This window comes from Chelon labrosus (genome assembly GCF_963514085.1).
Source record: "Chelon labrosus genome assembly, chromosome: 24".
NCBI lineage: Eukaryota > Metazoa > Chordata > Actinopteri > Mugiliformes > Mugilidae > Chelon > Chelon labrosus.
Window position 1 is genome coordinate 5334082 of NC_140357.1, and position 18641 is coordinate 5352722.

An 18641-nucleotide genomic window follows, 5' to 3' on the forward strand; every position below is an offset into this window, starting at 1 on the left:
CGGTGAGAGTGGTGGGGAGATTTGTCTGGCAGATAGAGGAAGCAAACTGAGTGACAGGTGGGGTATCTGTACAACGCTACAATGGTGACAGGGAGAGTGGGAGTATGCACACAAGCACAAAACACACACACATACACAGACGCGCAAGACAATGCTATTTTCTGGCTTTTGCTGTAGTTCCCAAATACAACCATGACACAAAGGCTCATTTTAAGGGTCTTGTCATCATGACCTGACAATTTTTGAATCTGAATTGGGAGGATATTTATCAGAAAACCAACAGCAGCAGATTTTAAAGAAACTGAAACAAGTTTGTGTAGCTATGAACCCTTCCACTGTCGTGTGAATGAGCACATGTGATAACTCCCAGCGTTCGTCACTCCGGTAGCCAAAAAATAAATAAATAAAAAATGGCAGATTAGCTTTCAAAAGATTGGACAAGTCTTGAAGCTCAACCATGATCTTTTCCTAAACATAACCAAATAGCTTTGGTGTTTAAAACCTGCCAAAAAAAGTGATTAAAACAACATCAACAATCCAAAAAATAGAGTAGTAAGTCATCTACGTAGAGGCGTAGATGAACTAGCTCTCTTCCTCTGAAAGACCTGCTCTGTTGTGCCATTTAATCCTTCTCGTTTCAGATCAAATATTAGCAACTGGAGCCTTTGGATTCAAACACCCCCTCCCGCTCATCCACCAGTCTACTCACTGGGCGAAGGTCTTGTCCTGGAGCGGCGTGTCGTTGATCTTGACGATAGACTCGTCCTCCTGGAAGATGTTCTCTTTCCTGGACCGACTGTTTTCCTCGATGGCTTTAATGTGGAGGCCCAGGGATCTTGGAGAACACACACACACACACACAGCGCAGAGTCGATATGAATTCACGGATGTAAACACATATATGATTGGATGCCAACACTTGAACTCTTCTGCATTTTTATGAGTCAACATTGCCATCTGCCTTCCCTTATGCGCGTCTGACTGATTACGAGGGGATGCAGCGCGAGGAGGGAGATTTGCACAATACGTGTTGATCTGTGTGCGCTTACCGTCCACTCAGAGAGGAGCAGTAGGGCACCACGTGGATACCTAGAGGGCCCCCGTCGCCTGGGATCTCAATCGTCCTCGTCAGAGAACTGTTAAGAAAACACACAATAAATCAGGATCTGGTGCAGACAACTCTAAAAACACAGATGCAGTAAATTCTATGTGCAAGCCCTTCAATATCCATTTGCATTTTCCTCCCGGCTGCACAGATCGGGCCACATATTAGCTTACAGGCAGCCCTGCCAAACATCAGAACGATATGTGTGTGTGTGTGCGACTGGGGACGCAGGTGGCTACTTCACCTCTTATCTACCTGCTTCTCAACTACCCAATCTAGCCGGTGGACAAAAGAGGAGAGCAGGAGATAAAAGAGAGAGGGAGATAGAGGAGCTGATAGAGATGAAACAGAATGAGCTTCTCTAATAATCTCTGCAGAGCCCCGAACTGTGGCTTTTAGGAGCAGATAAACAAGGACAATGCCACTGGAGATAAACAGGACGGGGGGCTGCTTTTGATACCGGCTGCTGGCTAAGAGAGGGGACCCGCATGATGAGGGCCTGATAGAAGAAGATCACAGGACACATCTATTTCTGTCTGTAGGTTTATTAGCGCGAGTGTATTTATGGATCAACAATATCAACAATAAGCTTTTATGAAATATCAGAAGATGTAAAATGGCTGGAACATTGAGTGTATTCAGCATTTGTGTCAGGGCAGGTAATTTAAGAGTGTATAGATCCCCAGCTTCTTTTATTTACAAGCTGAAATCACCAGAACCCAAATTGCCAGTAATACGTGTCACTATATACTGTAAGTACATATGGATAAATGTTTCAGTGAACTTATATTTTGGTACAGGTTGATTAGCGATCCACGTTCGGCTGCAGCTCTTCATCCAGTCCAACACTTGCAAACAAGAGCTTGTTTAGTTGCAAAGTGTTTTTTTTCCTTCGCGTGAGCTTTCAGCCTGCAGCAGAACATGGTCTGCGACTATTTACAATGGATATTATTCCACTGCTGTGAGTCCATGGTAGAGTATAGCCTTGAACAAGACAAGCCACCCTTGGGGTCTTTTGAATGACAAGGTGAAAATCATCTTCTGGAAGAGGTGGGCTGAAAGGAGCGGTTTTCTTTGCCGCTCAGTAGCCTAGTGCAGGAGCACAGGGAGTGGACAAAAGAGCAGGTAAATGTGCTGTGAGGAGGTCTGAAGCTAGCAGCTACAAAGGTCGGGTAGCAGATGCAAGGTGCTCCAGAAAGTTGCAGGGTTTCTTGAATATGTTACATCCAAGTAGCTTCTTCAGTTCAAAAAGCAGAGTTGGAGTTTTAATAGGCCCCCCTGCAACGTGCATGACTAGTGGCTGTCAATGCATTTCCCAATTTCTGCACTACACGTGAAACGGTAATGACAAATGGTCTAAAAAGAGCCACTGGAGGCCACGAACATGCAGGTATTTCTCTCTCTGAAGGCTCCCTGCACAGCTTTTTACAAAGCTCCAGTGCAAAAGAAAAAGGAGTGATGAGTTGTCGGTGTTAAAAAAACAAAAACAAAACAAGTCCGGGAACAAAAGCGCTGAAGTTCAAGGTTTATGTGCACGCACACAAGCCCAAGGACTAGCTGGGATCATTAGAACACACTCCTCCGTCACTGTCACCCCGCTCTCGTTAACCTCTCCATGGGTCACACACGTACTGTACACACACAAACACACACACACGTCCAATTTGCATTCTTATTGCTACATCTCTTGCATGCTCACAAACACCATCAGTCACATTCTTCTAAATTGAAAATTCACAGATACACACATGCATCGCATTTACATCTATTAGAGGACACGCTTACATCTCAGTTACACGTGTGCACGATTCACACAGAGAGGTGTTTGGGTTTACTTTCAGTGATGCTAAAGCAATCAGGCCAGGACAGAGCGCACACACACACAAAAATAACACAGGTAGGCCTGAATGATGTATATATGCATTCAAACAGTGTGTGTGGTTCAGAAAAACACACACAAACACGCGCTCACACAGCTTCAGTCCATTTACATTCATGCAAAAAACAAACGGAGGCACAAACAAGCTCATCAGAGGCAACGGTGGCTTGTTAGCGCTGCTTGCTAATATGCAGAATAGCTCCGCTCACCCATTTTAGCATCCCACTGACACAAACACAAACAAACACAGTCATTCCACTGGGGTGGTGGTGGGGGGGGGGTGCTGAGGGACAGTGGGATGGATGAAAAGAGCAACGAGGAGTGAGACAGATGGAGCTCCCACTCTTGGTTGACTTCCTCTGCATCAACGGAGGCCGGGTGCCTAACAAACCCGCGGCCGGGACTCCTGAAAACGTGCCCTCCCTCGCTCACCGCGGCTCCTTCGACTGCCAACCATCTGTTACCGCGGCAAACTATCCGGGAGAGGCGCGCCTCCATTGTATCGCGGAGCCGTCAGGACACCACTGTACTGTAAAATGCTGAAGAATCACCATCTGTCAAGTCCAGCCGAGTCCTTTTCCTGAGCGCCCGTGAGATATTTCTAAAAAAGAATCTTTTATTATTATTTTTTTTTTGCCACGGGGGAATCGTCGCACAAGAAGCATCTGCACCCCGGTCACGGGTTTCGCCGGACGAGACGGGCTTAATTGTTGCCATGGCGACCAGGTGACTGACAGCGCCGAGATGGAGGGAGATGAAAGATGAAGATGCGAGTCCCATCACGCCGGAGGTGTGAGAGAGCCCGGAAAAACTAAAGGCGGAGGTTGCCATGGTGAGGTGTCCGTACACATACTGACGAGTCAATGAACGCCAGGCAAATTCTCATTTTTTTTTTTTTTTTTTAGTTTGCGTCTCACAACCACAGGATGACATCTCATTTAGCTAATGAGCAGCAGATTCAGCCATATGCATCCTGACAGTAAGGTCCACCGATCTGCTCCTTACTCAGTGAGCGCGCCAAACACAGACGGTTTGATTAATTAAAAGAAAAAAACGAAGATATAAATCATTAATTCAAAACATGAGCGTGGAACTAAATGTAGCATGTTAAAGTCCCTAGTATTAAAATGGACTGTGTGCTATTTTTAATCTTAAAAAGACACTTTTGGGTTTTTAACGCATTGGTTCTGCTGTTCTAGAGTTACCCTCCTCTTTAAAACTCTCTTGTCCTCTACAGGAACTGTCCCAAACACACACACAGACTGACACACAGGCCCGCGACACTGTTTAATCCAGTGTCAGGCTGTCAAACAAAGACTGGAGTTTTAATCCTGGTCTCCATCACGGCGTCAAACGGGACGATCCGTGCGCTAGCCGCTGGGACGCGCCGACGCCTCCTCTTACCTGAAGTTAACCTGGCTCATCTTGGCGGGATGGTCTTCGGTGTGTCGGTTTAGAGCCGCTTTCAGAACATGGTTCAGCTCCTGGGAAGGGAAAAAGCAAAACAGATCTTAGCTGACATTGCGATAACAGCCGCAAATTACGGTCCCCTACCGTTAGACACACACTAAACAATCAGTCAGCGGCTACCGAGAGGCCCCGCCGGCAATTAGTAAAACAATCTAACGCCGCCATCAATCACCTTCCAGAGAAAGTGAGGAGAGAATGACCGCCGGATGCTGAGCTCCTACCACGCGCCGCTGTCCTCCCTTCACTCTATGTATATTTCTACGTATCCACCTCTCCGTCCCCCTCCCTCCATCCCTGCCCCGTCTCAGAGAAGGCTCTATTTTTGAGTCGGCGAAGATAAACAACCCCAGGGCAAAGGGATAAAACGGAAAGAAGAGGAACGGAACGAGCCGTCAAACTGTTGCCAGAGCGCAGTCGCGAGGGGCGGGACAGAGAAATTGTCCCAAATCGCTAAAGACAAGAAGGGGTGCAATTAGGTCCTTCTGCCTTGTCACTTTCATTGTGTCACCCAGTACTAATGGCTAAAAAGCTCCCGCCCACCAGCCTCCCGCTCCTTAGCAACCCCCTCCTCCTCCACCACACCCCAACTCCCCAGCGGACCCTCACTCGCACGCAGAATTGAACATATTCCTCATAACCCACCCGTTTGCTTTCCTGCAAACATTACCTATCGCCTCTGCAGGGGCTGCAAGCGCGAAAATGGACGAGCGTGCACGCGCACAAGCGGTGACCCACTTATCCGGGCAGCGCGAGATCACCCCACAATAGAGAGCGCGCGTGTGCGGGGGCAGGAAGGCGAGCTGCAGGATCCATTGTTGCTGTGCATCTTCCCGCAACGCCATTAGCTAAAGCGGCGCTGGGACATCCTCGCAGCAGAGCGGGGGACTCACACGCAGCCTTTGTTAGCACAATGCTGACAGGTGAACATGTAACTTGTTGTATACCCCGCTTTACAACTGTACCGTGACGCTGAGCTACACATGTACTGCACAACAACATCACATCCTCTGGTAATGCTGCCTGCTTCCCTGCAAGAATAGTGCATCTATTTATTCTGTATGATATGGCATGTGCAGCTTCCTCTTTTCTTTTTTTTGTTCCTTTCCACATTAAGGGATCACGCCATAATGCCCAGTGTGAACCTAATCCCTGATTGACAGCACTTTGGTTTATGGAGACGTGAAAACAGCAGCTTTCCTCCTCAGAGTCCCCGCTGTGCTCGGCCAATCGGCTCGCTGCTCTCAGCACACTGAGGAGGAACATTAGTGTCACCCCCACCACCACCACCTCCACCACCACCGCTCAAAGCAGGACGTAAAGCCTTTAGATTAGTTTGACAACATGTTGCAGCATTGTTTAAATGTCAGAATGAATTGTTGGGGTGCTTATTCTGTAAAGAAAACACACTCACATTCTTATTTATGACTTATTATTGAACTATTTTACCCTTTGCGCACATTAACCAAGACTACTTTTACTAGCAATAACATGACTCCCATCTTGGAGCTGTGTGGATGTTACTTCAACATGTAGCACCCACCTAGACCAGACCAGACCAGGCACCCCCACCCCATAGCAATGACACTCCTTGCAACCATTAGGTTTGCAATTCAAGTTTGCTAAAAAAAACATGAAGAACAGCACAAGGTGTTGACCTGGCCTCCAAATTCACTAGATCCCAAACTGATCAAGCATCTGTGGGATGATCCACAGAGGCCCCTCCCCTCAACTCATAGGACCCAAAGGCCCCCAGACAGTAGGAACCAAAGCCTTAAATGTTTAGGGAACTTTGCTCCCACCATATGTCAATCAATCCTATCAATGCTCCCATTGGTTGTTGCCTCAAAGTTGAGATTAGTTCAACTAAGGTACCTCCCCACTTTGCCACATCCGTGCTGATCTTTAGATTATATCTGGCATGTGAGTAGTTTCTGAGGAAAAATATTGTTTTGTAAAGTAGCAGCAAGAATATTGATCCAATTTAATTCCCCTCTGAGCTCGCACATTGACTGACACTTCACCTCTGCTTACAAACTGAAACAACTCCTTTTATCACTCCGGCTTCAAGTGGCACTTAATCTTTGCGCCGCCTTTTCGCTTCACCTCCAGCTGCCACTCGGCGCCTCAAAGTTAAACTGCGACTCCCATAAGGATCCGTTAGAAAAAAAAAGGGTGACAGAAATCTAAACCTGCAAAGTTTGGGGGCTGCGGCTATTAGCGGAAGCGAGAGCCTTTTCCTCACAAACCCCGGCTTTCGTTTTATGTAATCTGCTTCTCTTCTGTGAGGGATTCGGACGTGGCAGGCTTTGCGGTCCCAGGATGAATGCTCCTCAAAAAAAAAAAAAAAAGTGAAAGCTGTCTGAAAACTCGCCTAAGCACAACTAACAGGTTGTCTCATCTGTTATTGTGCTGCACGCCGCCATCCAAGCTTTTTTTTTTTTTTTTAGTGCTGTTGGTTGATGTCTGTAGTCGGAGGTGTGTGTGTGTGTGTGTGTGTGAGTGACAGGGTGACGTGCAGACGAATGAGAGATGAGGTGTTTGTGTGTGCGTGCTGTCAGACGGATGAGTAATGAGGTGTGTGTTTACTTGCGTGTTTTTCTGAAAGAGTGGTGCGGTTATGTCAGGTAGTGGAGAAATGGAGTGCGTGTGTATATGTACGGAAAACTGCAGTACCACGGCTTTGGTGTGTACCTGCCAGTGCTCCCTGACCCTCCACATATCCACCATGGCCGCCGACTGTCACCCGCTCAGATAACACGTGCTAACGCGGAGTCGCATTAGCCGTTAGCATGAGAGAAGCGGCAGAGTTTAGCTAGGCTAGCTTAAGCTTCAGCCTCACCACTGGTATTGAAAACAAAAAATGTAGGAGTCGTAGGGATGAAACCACAAGAAACACAACAAGTATTAGGAGAAGAAGGAATGGAAGAGCAGAGAGGAGGAAGAGTAAAGCTCCTGCAGTTAGCGGGTTACATTAAACGTCTCATTTATTAGCGTCGGACATGGCAGGGAGTCTAGATCAATTAAAGGGCCGACTGAATGTTTAGCACCGCTCAGCCTTTTGCCAGTTTCATTAGCTCTGCTGATAAAAAAGAAAAAAAAAAAAAGAGGTATGTGCATCGACTACATGCGAATTAAATAAGTGGGCCAACCGTGGCCTTCACCATAACAGGCAGCAAAATCAATTAAAGGGGCAGGACGCAGATTTATCACTGTGACGGGCTGAATTATCTAGCTCTCAATACCTCCGTCAAGACCAAAAGGGGGAGAGCTCCTCGTGTGTTTATTTGTGTGTGGAAGAGTTCAAGAGGAGCGGTACAGTGGCTGAGCGAGGATGAAGTGATAGCGTATTGATCTATGGAGTCCATCAGGCCCGGGACTCGATATGCCCGAGAAGTGTGACGGCCTGCGGGCGTTTCGCTTGCTCGGACACGCTTCCAGACTGCAGAGACGCTTTGTTCTCCTCTACCTATAGGCGTTATGAGATATGAGGATAGCACAGTCTGGGTCCAGAGTCTTGATCAGATTACGTTAAGCTAGATTACTTTACGAAACATTTTTTTACAGTGCAAATCTTGTGAATCTTGGGTTTAAATAAGGCTGCTGCGGTCCGGAGGTTCTGAGGTTCATTTGTCAGGCAGCAGAGAGCTGTAAGGATATTTTAAATCATCCATAATGAGTCGTCTCCCTCCTGTCTGCTCGGTTTGAAGCGCGCACAGCCGGACATTTTTCAGGCACAAAATATGGGCTCTGTCACTGTGTTTACTCGTCGCCCGTTGATCCCCGTGTTCTGCTTAGTCACCGCTGAGTCGAACACAGCGGGGGCAAACAACAGCTCTCCTCTGCTCTCCCCCTCTCTACCTGATTCCCCTTCACACACACACACACGCTAGTGTGTCCTCGCACAGCCTCCGTCCCTGCTACACACACGCACAATCACCCATGGAGGGACGAGAAAAGGCAGCAAACAAAGTCCTCCTTAATGGTGGTTTGGAAAAGAGGCACTTGAAAAGCTGACCCGTACAAAGTACAGCCTGGGGCGCGGAGCTGGACCACAAGAAGGAGCGCACACTGGGCTCCTCTGTCTGCCAGCCACACACCAAAGATGGAACTGGAAATGGAACATGCTCATCTCTGTTTTTCATTTACTTTCTTCTTTGCTTTTCCCAAACAACTACTCTGAAGCGAAGGAGGTTTAGTCAATAAACATTTGGTCCAGATTTTGCAGATATAGTACATGTATGTTTTGTTCTTTTTACAAAGTAATCATTTTAGGTCATTTTACTTCTGTTCAGACCTTGCATTAAGACCCCCTGCATCTATTTTAACAGCTGATCTCTACCGCTGCTCCAGAGCCGAGAACATTACTTAGACCTACACGAAACTCAGATTATAACCCTGGAAGTTTGTCTAATCTCCGGTAATAAACGGAAATAGACACCGGTGATTGAGGAAATACTTAACCGCACTTGGCTCCTCATATGTCTACATGATTGCATCAATAATTAACCACATGCTGATACTTTGTTTAATGACAGACTCACACCCGCGTACTCGTGTTAAATACTTTCATTTGTTATTTCTTGATTAGATTTATTTATTATTTGGTAACAACTACAAGGAAAGAAGATCTTGATGCATCCTGGGAGTGTTCACACTTGTCTTTTACATGATCGGAAAGCCCAGAGCTGATCTTAAATGCAAGGTCTGAACAGGTCTACGCTGAAACCAGAATTGAGTTGAAGAAAAACTGCGCATTATTCTCACCGGTTCAGGAGACCCATCGCTTCCGTCGTCACGTGGAGGCGTGGCTGTCTTCTCATAGGGCGGGGCCAAAGCAGAGTCGCTGCTGCTCCTCACCAGCAGAGGTGTATCTGTGCAAGAAAGAAGAATCGGATGCGGATGAGTCGGCTGCACGTGTAATCGCCTTGTATTTTCCACACCGATGAAAATAAACTCATTTCTCTAAACCCCGTGGAGGGTAAGAGGAAGAGATGCAGAGACCAGAGCAAATGCGATACAAGGAAATGGAAACAGAGCTGCCTTTTGTCTTTTGGCAACTTTCACACTAAGCATTTGGCCTGCATCTTGTTGTTGGAATGAGCATGGGGAAAGCTCAGAGGGTTGGACGGACCCCTCAGGCAATCCGTGCTCTCCAACACATTTAGACAAAAGCAGTGGTGGGGAAAAAAAACAGTAAGTATCAGCGCATCTCTTGGTACCTGAAGATAAAATTCAACAACAAGAAAAATTGGACATAGCTAATGGGAATTATAAAGAAAAAGGGGCATGAAGATGGGATAAATGATCAAATCTGCATGGCGGGAATAGTGTGTCGAAACGCTGTAATCCCTTCTCAAGGGTTCACATTTATTTTAGGATGACTCATCGACCTCCGAGAGTGGATACGCTACCGCCTCCTCATTTCTGCAATACGCCCAAACCCCACACCCACCCACAGTGTACACTTACATATGACCAGCTGTTGCCTCCACGCCCCCTTAACACAAACTCGCCACATCCCTTCCAACGGAGGGTTACACGGGCACGTCTGAATCCACAATAAAAGAATCTAATTTGGACTTTTGTGTTGGCTTTTGCTTTTAATATCCACCCTCAAAAGGGAGCTGGCTGGTATTTGTGGAAGTCAAACCCGTCGCGGGGGGGTGTTTTCTAATTTAACCTGACAGAGGAGAAAATAAAGACAGGGGAGAGAAAAAGGCAGAGCGTGGGATAAACAGAAAAAAAAAGAAAAAAGGAGAGAGCTGAAACACGGTGTCAGAGAAGGAGACGGGTGAAAACCTCGAAAAACTGCGAGACACCGAAAGAGAAGGCAAACAAAATTCTCTCCTTTCCTGTAATCAATCTCTCTTTGGAGGGTCAGCGACAGGGTCTTGGTCCAACGTGGTCGGAATAGAGAGAGCAGAGGGGGGGAAAACAAGTGGGAAAGAAGGAACAGGCAGAGGTCACAATATGTGTGTGTGTGTGGTTAGTGATTGTAGACGGATGAAAAATGATGATTCCAACCGTCCCAGGTGCACACACACAAATATCAGCTCTGCTTCAGTCATCCCATGTTATGTTCACGTTTGTCTCGTCATTTTTATTAATTATCATAAACTGGGTTATTCTCTGCCGGACAAGGTGTCAGAGCCCGTCTCGCCCTCCATCTGTCTTTCACACGTCATCTCCAGCCTCGACTAACAACGAATCCCAAAAGAAGATGTGAGAGAATTCAAAGGTGTACAGTAAAGTATTTCATGTTTTCATCAGTTCTTCTTACAACCACTTTCTTATTCTTGTTTTATTAAGGAAATAAACAGAATGTGGCCTAGTTTGACCTAGAAAAGCTGTGTGATAATGTAAAACACGATCTACACCGAAACGTGCTTTGATTTAACAAGGAAACATCCTGAACAATCTCCGGGCTTGCATCAAAAGGCGTCACAGAAAATAGAACTCCAAAGTATCAATGTCTCTCTTTACTTCTTTGAGTCTTACAATGCGTTTTGTTTGCCTTTAAGGTAGGTACAGATAATATGATCATCACTGGAAGGCCCTCAGTGAAGGAGTATTCAAACTGAAGACAAACGTGTAGCTATATGAACTAGAGGGAGGAGCTGGGGCGGAGCGAGGGGTACATCGGATATACATAACCGTATAATTTTTGCTTAATTATGGAATTATTTTCGGAAAAAACACCAGCCAACTGATTAGAAGAGGTTAATTTTGCTAATGACAATACGATAACTTCGTAGATCATGAGCGAATGTGACCACCTTTGACTGAGAGCCTAGAGACGCAACTGAGCAAACTCCTAGCATCTTCCGCAATGGCTACACTTTTTTTTTCTTCATATATGTGTAGTTTATGGGATCCTTTATCTATATATAAAGATAGAAATCATGGAGAGGAGACTGGAGTAATACATCCCTGGTAAACTATGAGCTTGGTCAAAGTTTCTAACTTGCAGCTAACATCGGTTAAGTCTGAACATTTCCTGTGTTCCTGCGGTTTTAAAAACAGCCCAGTGGTCAAATTTGGTCAAAGGACACAAGCCAGAAACTTACTTGTTTTCAATCTGGAGACATTTGTCCACCAACTTCAGCCAAGTTAGATTAGACATAAATTTGACACGTAACCGTTTTAGTCTTGTAACTCCACTGCATTCCTTCAAACCGCACAAAGCGCTATTTCTGCTTTTTAACAATTCCCAGAACAGCGCGTGCACTTGTAAAGGATTCCATGTATAGAAGGTAGTAAAACTTAATTTATGGTTATTTGCTCTCCCTCCTCAGCGCACCTGTTTGCACATTTCTTTGAAAGTGAACGCAGATAAAAATGGACCCACTCATGTTTTTAAAAAGGGAGCATTAACCCTTTACACAGATATGTTTTGAGCCAGGTCATACTTCATAACATTCCCACTATATACGAAAACAGTTGGCGCGTATTACTACACAATGATAAACTGCAAAACACTGATTGAAACTGCAAGGACAATAGGAACATTAAGTACCAAAAAACCTCACTACAACAAGGACAGCTGGAATAAATGACATGCATTTAACGGCTAGATCCTGTGGACTTTACACAAACTGAATGATGAATGTATTTCCAAAGTGGCGGTAATGCATTTTCTAAATTAGCTCTACAAATAGGCTACATTATTGAGGAACCTCAGACGTGACCCACCCACTCACTGCAATGTCAATGACGCGACTTTGTGAAGTGACCGAGGCTGCGCCATGGTCACAGTCAGGGTCCATTACCCGGTGGTCAGCCTCATAAATCCTCCCCCGTTTATCCATCGGACTCAAATCTGCCTCCATCAATCCTCCCACCACTTAGAGCCCAGGTCCGGCCATGTGAAGGAACCTGAGGGTCGGCTAGCGTTGACCTCTGATCTCTGGCCCCCGGAGGGTCAAGCGGTGTCGCTAAAGGCCAGGGATATTGACGAGACTGACAGTTGTGACTCTCTCAGGTCAGCCACCATTTGGATTGTCATAAACAAGATTGCCTCGGAGGAATCACTAATCAAGGGTGACTGGTCTGGTTGAAAAGTGCTTCAGTGTTGAGCTAGAAATACTCAGTTGTTTACATGACCAGAAATCAGTAGCAAAACTGACAACATCTGGATGTTGAAATTAACAAGTACTTCTTAGAAACAGTTTACAAACCTTGTCAAACATCATGTTTCACAAATTGGCCCTAACAGAGCTCTTGAATAGTCTATTTCTGGCTGCACTTCCTAGCGCCTTTCTAACCTTAGGATTGTCTTCTGATGGCGGGCAAACATTGGGAGCAAACTGGCCTTCAGTGCATCAACCCTACTTTACCATAATACAGCTTGTTGCCGGAGTTACGTCGTCACAGCATGGTGTGAAGGACAAAAACTTTGATATGTTGTAGTGACGTAGTCTCGTCCACACAAATCTTAGTTGTGTCCATAGATCTTTTTTTGGGGGGTGGGTAAGATTATCCACCATGTTTCTCACTACATCTTCCTTTTTAGATCTTTTAAGCCAGGGCCGACTTTGTAGCTTGGACTTGCTCGCCTTTTGCAACCCAACGACCCTTAAAACTAAATGATTAGATTTAGATTACACATGAAAGAAGTAATTTAATTTAACTGAAAAATTATTAAGTTAAAAAAAATGCTATTTTACCAAATAGTTTCAGATCCTGCATTTGATTGAATGATAGAAAAAAGAAATGTAAAGGTTCTTCAGAGGTTGTGGAGAAGAGCTCCGTTCAAATTTTAGTCTTACAGCAGCAGACAGGGAGCCCTCAGGACAGGAACCTGGCATAAATCTTGCCCTTTTGGCAACGTGAGCAGAATTTTGAAGTATTTTAAGATCAGAAGGACATGGATTTAACACGCAGTCTCTTTCTAAAAAGAAGTGGAAGCCCTAAAACCTAGAATGTATTTTAGGTTTGCTAATTTGACAGAACGGTGCGCCAACAACCACAAGGTACGCTCCAACTTTAAACAGACCCCACCCTCAAAACTTGTGCCCACTTCAAGGACAGCACACCGGACCACACTGAAACACACCCAAGTCATGTTCTTCCCTTATCTTTCTGCTGAGATTTGTGTAATTGGAGACGCTTGAAGGCGCTCTGTAAACTCTGCCAGTTCTGTGTTTATCTGTCTCTGACTCTCCATCTGCAGCTCTCTAACTAGGCTGCTTATGCAATTCTAGGAACTCTGAGGTTTATTTTAAGAATTGCCTTTTGTTTTCAGTTCTGTGGAAGTTCTGCAGCACTAGTTCACTGCCAGGGCACGATGAAAACAAGGATGCATCATGTTCCTGATTTAATGTGTGTGACCGTGTGCGTGTGTCAGGGTCCAGACATTCATTGGCGCGCACCGCTGTTTGCTTTTGAGTTTCCACGAGCAACCAAGCGTGTGCTATATGTACATTTATTACTAACAGTGCTTTGCTTGTGTGTTCATTTGTATTTGTGTGTGTTTTCGTGCCACAGGCCAGGGTGGTCTTGTTTTCCTGCCAATCGATAGAGCAGCCCAGCTCAGGCTGCTCATGGGATGATGCGATAAGGACTCTCCTCCTGGAAGTGTGTGTGTGTGTGTGTGTGTGTGTGTGTCAGTGCGGCAGCAGATCAATGCAGGTCTAATCATCCCACTGGGGCAGCGTGAAGTCCAATCACCCTGTTCAAACAACTGTCCCAACCCAACACACAAACACTTTGATGCCTCGCTGATTACTGAATTACTTCTTGTCCTGTCCGCCGCCACTTCGCGCGATTACACCCTCTCGGTAACCAGATTATCGTGAATAACATGATTAAGGTAATAGCGTGATTAGAGCGTTCACATGGTTTTGTGGTAACCTAATTTTCCCAGGAACCCTAGTTTACGTGATTTGGAGATAAATGGCTTAATGTTCGGGAAGGAAGCGTTGCAGCCGACGTGACACATCTTATTATCAAACAGCTGCTAGCCTTCTCCACATCTGTGACCATGGGACATGCCCAAAAAAAAGGAAGCTCTGTGCACGAGACAATAAAGCAACCATTGGGCTATGTTTACCTTCATTTTGACTGCAATAACTGAGGCATTCACATATAGAACAGCTGCACTACAACAACCTGCCAGCTTGTGTTGTCTCAAATCTTGTTTAACCCTTAGAACCTTGAGTTGTTTCTTCTGTCCCATCATGCAACGGAAGTGTCAGACTAATAATTATCCTGCAACACTGGAAGGAGAAAGCCATATTGAGTTATGTGTACGAGTCGTAAGACACCAAGCTAACGGTGTCGGGCGGTCAGTCAGAGTGACGGAAGTGCGCAAATATGCCTTTCTTCCCCTTTTTGAGCTTCTTTTGACCTAAACATTTAAATACTTTCAGGTCGACAAGGTGATCTCACATGAACAAACTGTAGACCAACTGATCGGCATGTTTCAGGAGAGGCCAGCTCTGTACGACGGATCCCTAGCTTCCTAGCCAGTCCTAGATTTTCCAGTTTCCCGTTTTGAATGAGACATACAGACTGCTGCCACCTGCTGGTAGGACGAGGTATTTCTTCTCACACAGATGCAGACTGTGTGTGTGCCAGCTGGCCGTCGCCTTTGTTGCCGCTAGTTCCCTAACTTTGGTTTGGTGTGTCTGGACCTTTAAAAGTCTGCTTGTTCTGGATTAAATGAGAAAAGCAAGGGGTCATCAATTTATAAGGATGAGATTAATGTCCTGCATGAATGCTAATCAATAAAAGATTTGCTCTGAGGCTGCAAAATCTTGTGAATTAAAACTCTCTCTGCTAGGAGCGTCTAAAGTCGATCCTAACTGAAAAGGTTCAAGATGCAAGACAACTGATCTAAGTAGAGTGAAAGGAGAGCAAACACACAGACACACACTCCTTATAAGACCTAAGAAGCAGTGGATGGGCGACTGCTTTGGGTGCGATTGGTTGTTTAACTTGCATACGAATTCTTTTGTCACAGTGTGTGCGTGTCCGGATGACAAAAGCGGCCTTTATTGCATCAGTCTGGCTCTGTATGAGGGGGGCGTCACAGGGTCACATCATAACTAAGTTAGTCAAGGTTCAACAGGGCTGGAGAGCAGGTTGGGGAGTGGGGGGGGGGGGCTGCAGGAAGAGGTCCCACTGGGTTAAAGACAGGGTGGAACTAGGCATGTGTGTGTGGGGTGGGGGGGGAATTAGTCCATTCACGGTTGGCTGGACCCTGGGCATGCTAACAGGCTGCAGTGCTAATCTAGTTAGAGTTAGAAGCCATGCGGAGACAGGAAAAGCGGCAAAGGGCGGAGACAGAGGAGGATTCCCGGTGGTTGGGGTGGGGGGGGGAGGGGTCAAGGTCTAGGGCCTCGGGTGTCGAGCTGGATGGCAGGTGGTTGAAGCTGCATAATAGAGCAGGCCAGGACCGACTTGGTGAGGAGGCAGATGACGGGGCACGGGGTGAGAGTGGGCACAGTGTGAGGGATGGCAAAGGGCGGTTGTGTATGTATGTGGAGCTGGGTGGGGGGGGGTCACACCGTTCCTCCACGACAGATGGAGAATGAAAGGGGTGCAGGGTGACCCGGTGATTAGACAGACCCTTATTAAATCACAACCAGGCTCATTTGATCTTTTATCCGGCTTTTTATCTTTCACTTGTCATTCAAAAATTAATCAGCGCAGGGCACAGAAGTAGAAAAATAAATCACTGCTCCAGACTGCTTACTGTAAAATCTATCAGTAGCCCAGACAGAGCAGATATTTCCCCAGAGGCTCCCTTAGGCTTCTGACAGCATAGTCTTGTTGTGATGTTTCTCTCTGCAGACGGTGGCCCGGTGACTTCTTCGCGTTATTCTCTCACCACAAGGATGAGCCCTGCACATTTAACAACTTCATATTTCGCCAACTACACATAACACCCTATAATTTTAAAACCAAGGGTACATCAGAAACCAGCCGTGCCATGTGCGGCGCCCAATCCTCCGAGCACTTCCAAACTTTAGCAATTGACTGAGCCACTTAGCTTCTTAATAACCCTGGAAGGATCCTATGATTTCATCAAGAAAAACTGAATTTCCTCAACTCGTGTTCTCTATTATACAAGAGAAGGAGAGATCAGAGGAAAAGACGTCCAACTGAAGAGTGCAACAGGAATTTAAACGTCTCTCCCACTACTCCAGCTTAGATAATAAAAAATTAATGCAAATGAAGACGAACTTAGGGAAAGAAACAAGCTAAAGCAAGCAAAGCGGCAGCATGAACATTCTGCATATTAAAAATGTTTCGAGCGGCCTTTCAGGAGCAGAACTGGAACGTTTTCATCATCTTAAATGCTCCAGCGAGGGAAGCCAGGGACAATACGTGACAGAGGCGAGACAACAGAGCAGCGTGGGCCTTGTTGGGATCGCGTTCCGAGCACAATCGGAGGGCTCCTCGACGTTGGAAGCGCGATTTCGTGGTCAGGGAGGAACAAAAGGAGGAAGCGGGGACGACGGGAGAGAGCGCCGCGTCAACGCCGCATCTGTTTTCACACGTCGCAGGCGAGGACTGTGCCTTTACACGGTATGTTACATCTGTTCCATAAACGCACTCTCTCTCCCTCTCTCACATGCAGTCGCACACCTACACCCCCTCCCACCACGGTACACTTTCTCACATGTGCAAAAAATGTGTTGATTGAGCACGGTTCCTCTGGTGTTTTTGAGATTTTTGCACAGCCTTCTCTTACCTCTATACCTCGAGAAAGTCTACAAAACAGAGCACTTTATACTTCATTCAACGTTGAAATTTGCAGGGTGATTTAAAAAAAGAAGACATACTGCCTTTGAGGACGGCCTCGTTGACTTCAATCTCTCCACTGGATGGCTCCTTGTACTCCAGGTGAGAGTAGTAGTTGAGGGGCTCAGGGCTCGGGGCGGAGCTGGAGTACCCGTTGGACATGCTCTCCCTGGGACTGTCCGCCCTCTCCTGCTGGACTTCATGAAACACCGCCACCAGCTGGAAAAGGACACACAAAGTCAGCGGCCTACATACTCAGAGATATCAAACACCTTGCGCACACAAACTGAAATGAACAAGCTTCCCCCTCCGTGATAAGCGTAGCTGGATAAACAATGCGATTTCTGGCATGCGAATGAGCCGGAAACACACAGCCAGGTTACACAGCGTCTCCACCGTGCCATGATCACAGCGAGGCTTTTATGTGATTTATCTTGCCAGCAGCGGGGAGCGGCGCAAACCTGCTTTATTCTGCCAAGTGTGCAGATGTACAGCTCATTCACTCGCAAACCTCTTACGGCGCGCAACACACCACAGCGGCCGCCTCTCTGGCGGCACAATAACTTTATTCTCCCGTTAACAAAAGGGGGAAACGTGTCCGGCGCTTCGCGGGCCGGTTCAGAGGAGCTAGCGGGCGGCGAGGCGAAACCGGGCGAGGTGAGCGCGTATGAAATTAGCAGTCAAATGAGATCCGACGTGAGAATGAGAAGCTGTCAAACACAATGACATGGCTGCCACAATGAGGCGCCGGGAAGAGACGGGGGCGGCCAAATGAACAGGGGATGGAGGGCAGGGGAACGACAAACAATCCTAATTGAGACAGGGACATGATGGCAGATAGAGGAAAGGGGAATGTGTTTGTGTGTGTGTGTGTGTTGACTGCAGGCCGTGCCACTGAGGGTGCGTGGTTTGATAAATGGGAGCGTGGCGGCGTGACGCTCTCATTAGACGCCGCTGGCGAAGGAAATGACCACTTAATGAAAAGCAATAACCGGCGACGGAACGAGGGATGAGAATAAAACAACGGACGAGCCGAGGACATCAATTAAGAACGACGGAGCGGAGGTTTGTCGGTTTGTAGTGTTTGTGTGTAAACAGTGAGCACGGCGGAGGTGGAGGGAGATGTGTCATCAATCACACAATGACGCCACCTCTCACCTCAGCCGCCCGTGATTCAATATCCTCATGACACCTGGCCAACGGCACGCAGAGCAGATTTGTCAACTGTATTCATGTGTGTGAGCATTAGAGAGAGATGAGGAACTGAGGGGGCTGGCAGATGCAAAGAAGAGAGGCAGGAAAAGACAGAACGCCAGGAAAACAATCAGATTGCCGCGGCTGATGGATGCTTCTCGAGCTCTTTCTCTCTCCTTTATCTGCTTCCCTCTTTCTCCCCTTATCTCGTTCCCTCCCGAGCCTCCGTCTCTTTCTCCAAAC

General features: G+C 46.7%; 1 protein-coding gene across 2 annotated transcripts in view; it reads right to left on the reverse strand.

Moving 5' to 3' along the window:
- The window catches only part of pard3ba (par-3 family cell polarity regulator beta a), a 136587-nt gene that overhangs the window by 90755 nt on the left and 27191 nt on the right, over positions 1-18641 (reverse strand). For both annotated transcript variants that reach the window (XM_084574247.1, XM_084574246.1), the window contains exons 3-7: positions 17246-17423; positions 9219-9325; positions 4389-4468; positions 1050-1136; positions 710-835 (exon numbers count right to left, since the gene is read on the reverse strand). In XM_084574247.1, the coding sequence (XP_084430373.1) occupies positions 710-835; positions 1050-1136; positions 4389-4468; positions 9219-9325; positions 17246-17423 (578 nt within the window). The remainder of the gene's footprint in view (positions 1-709; positions 836-1049; positions 1137-4388; positions 4469-9218; positions 9326-17245; positions 17424-18641) is intronic.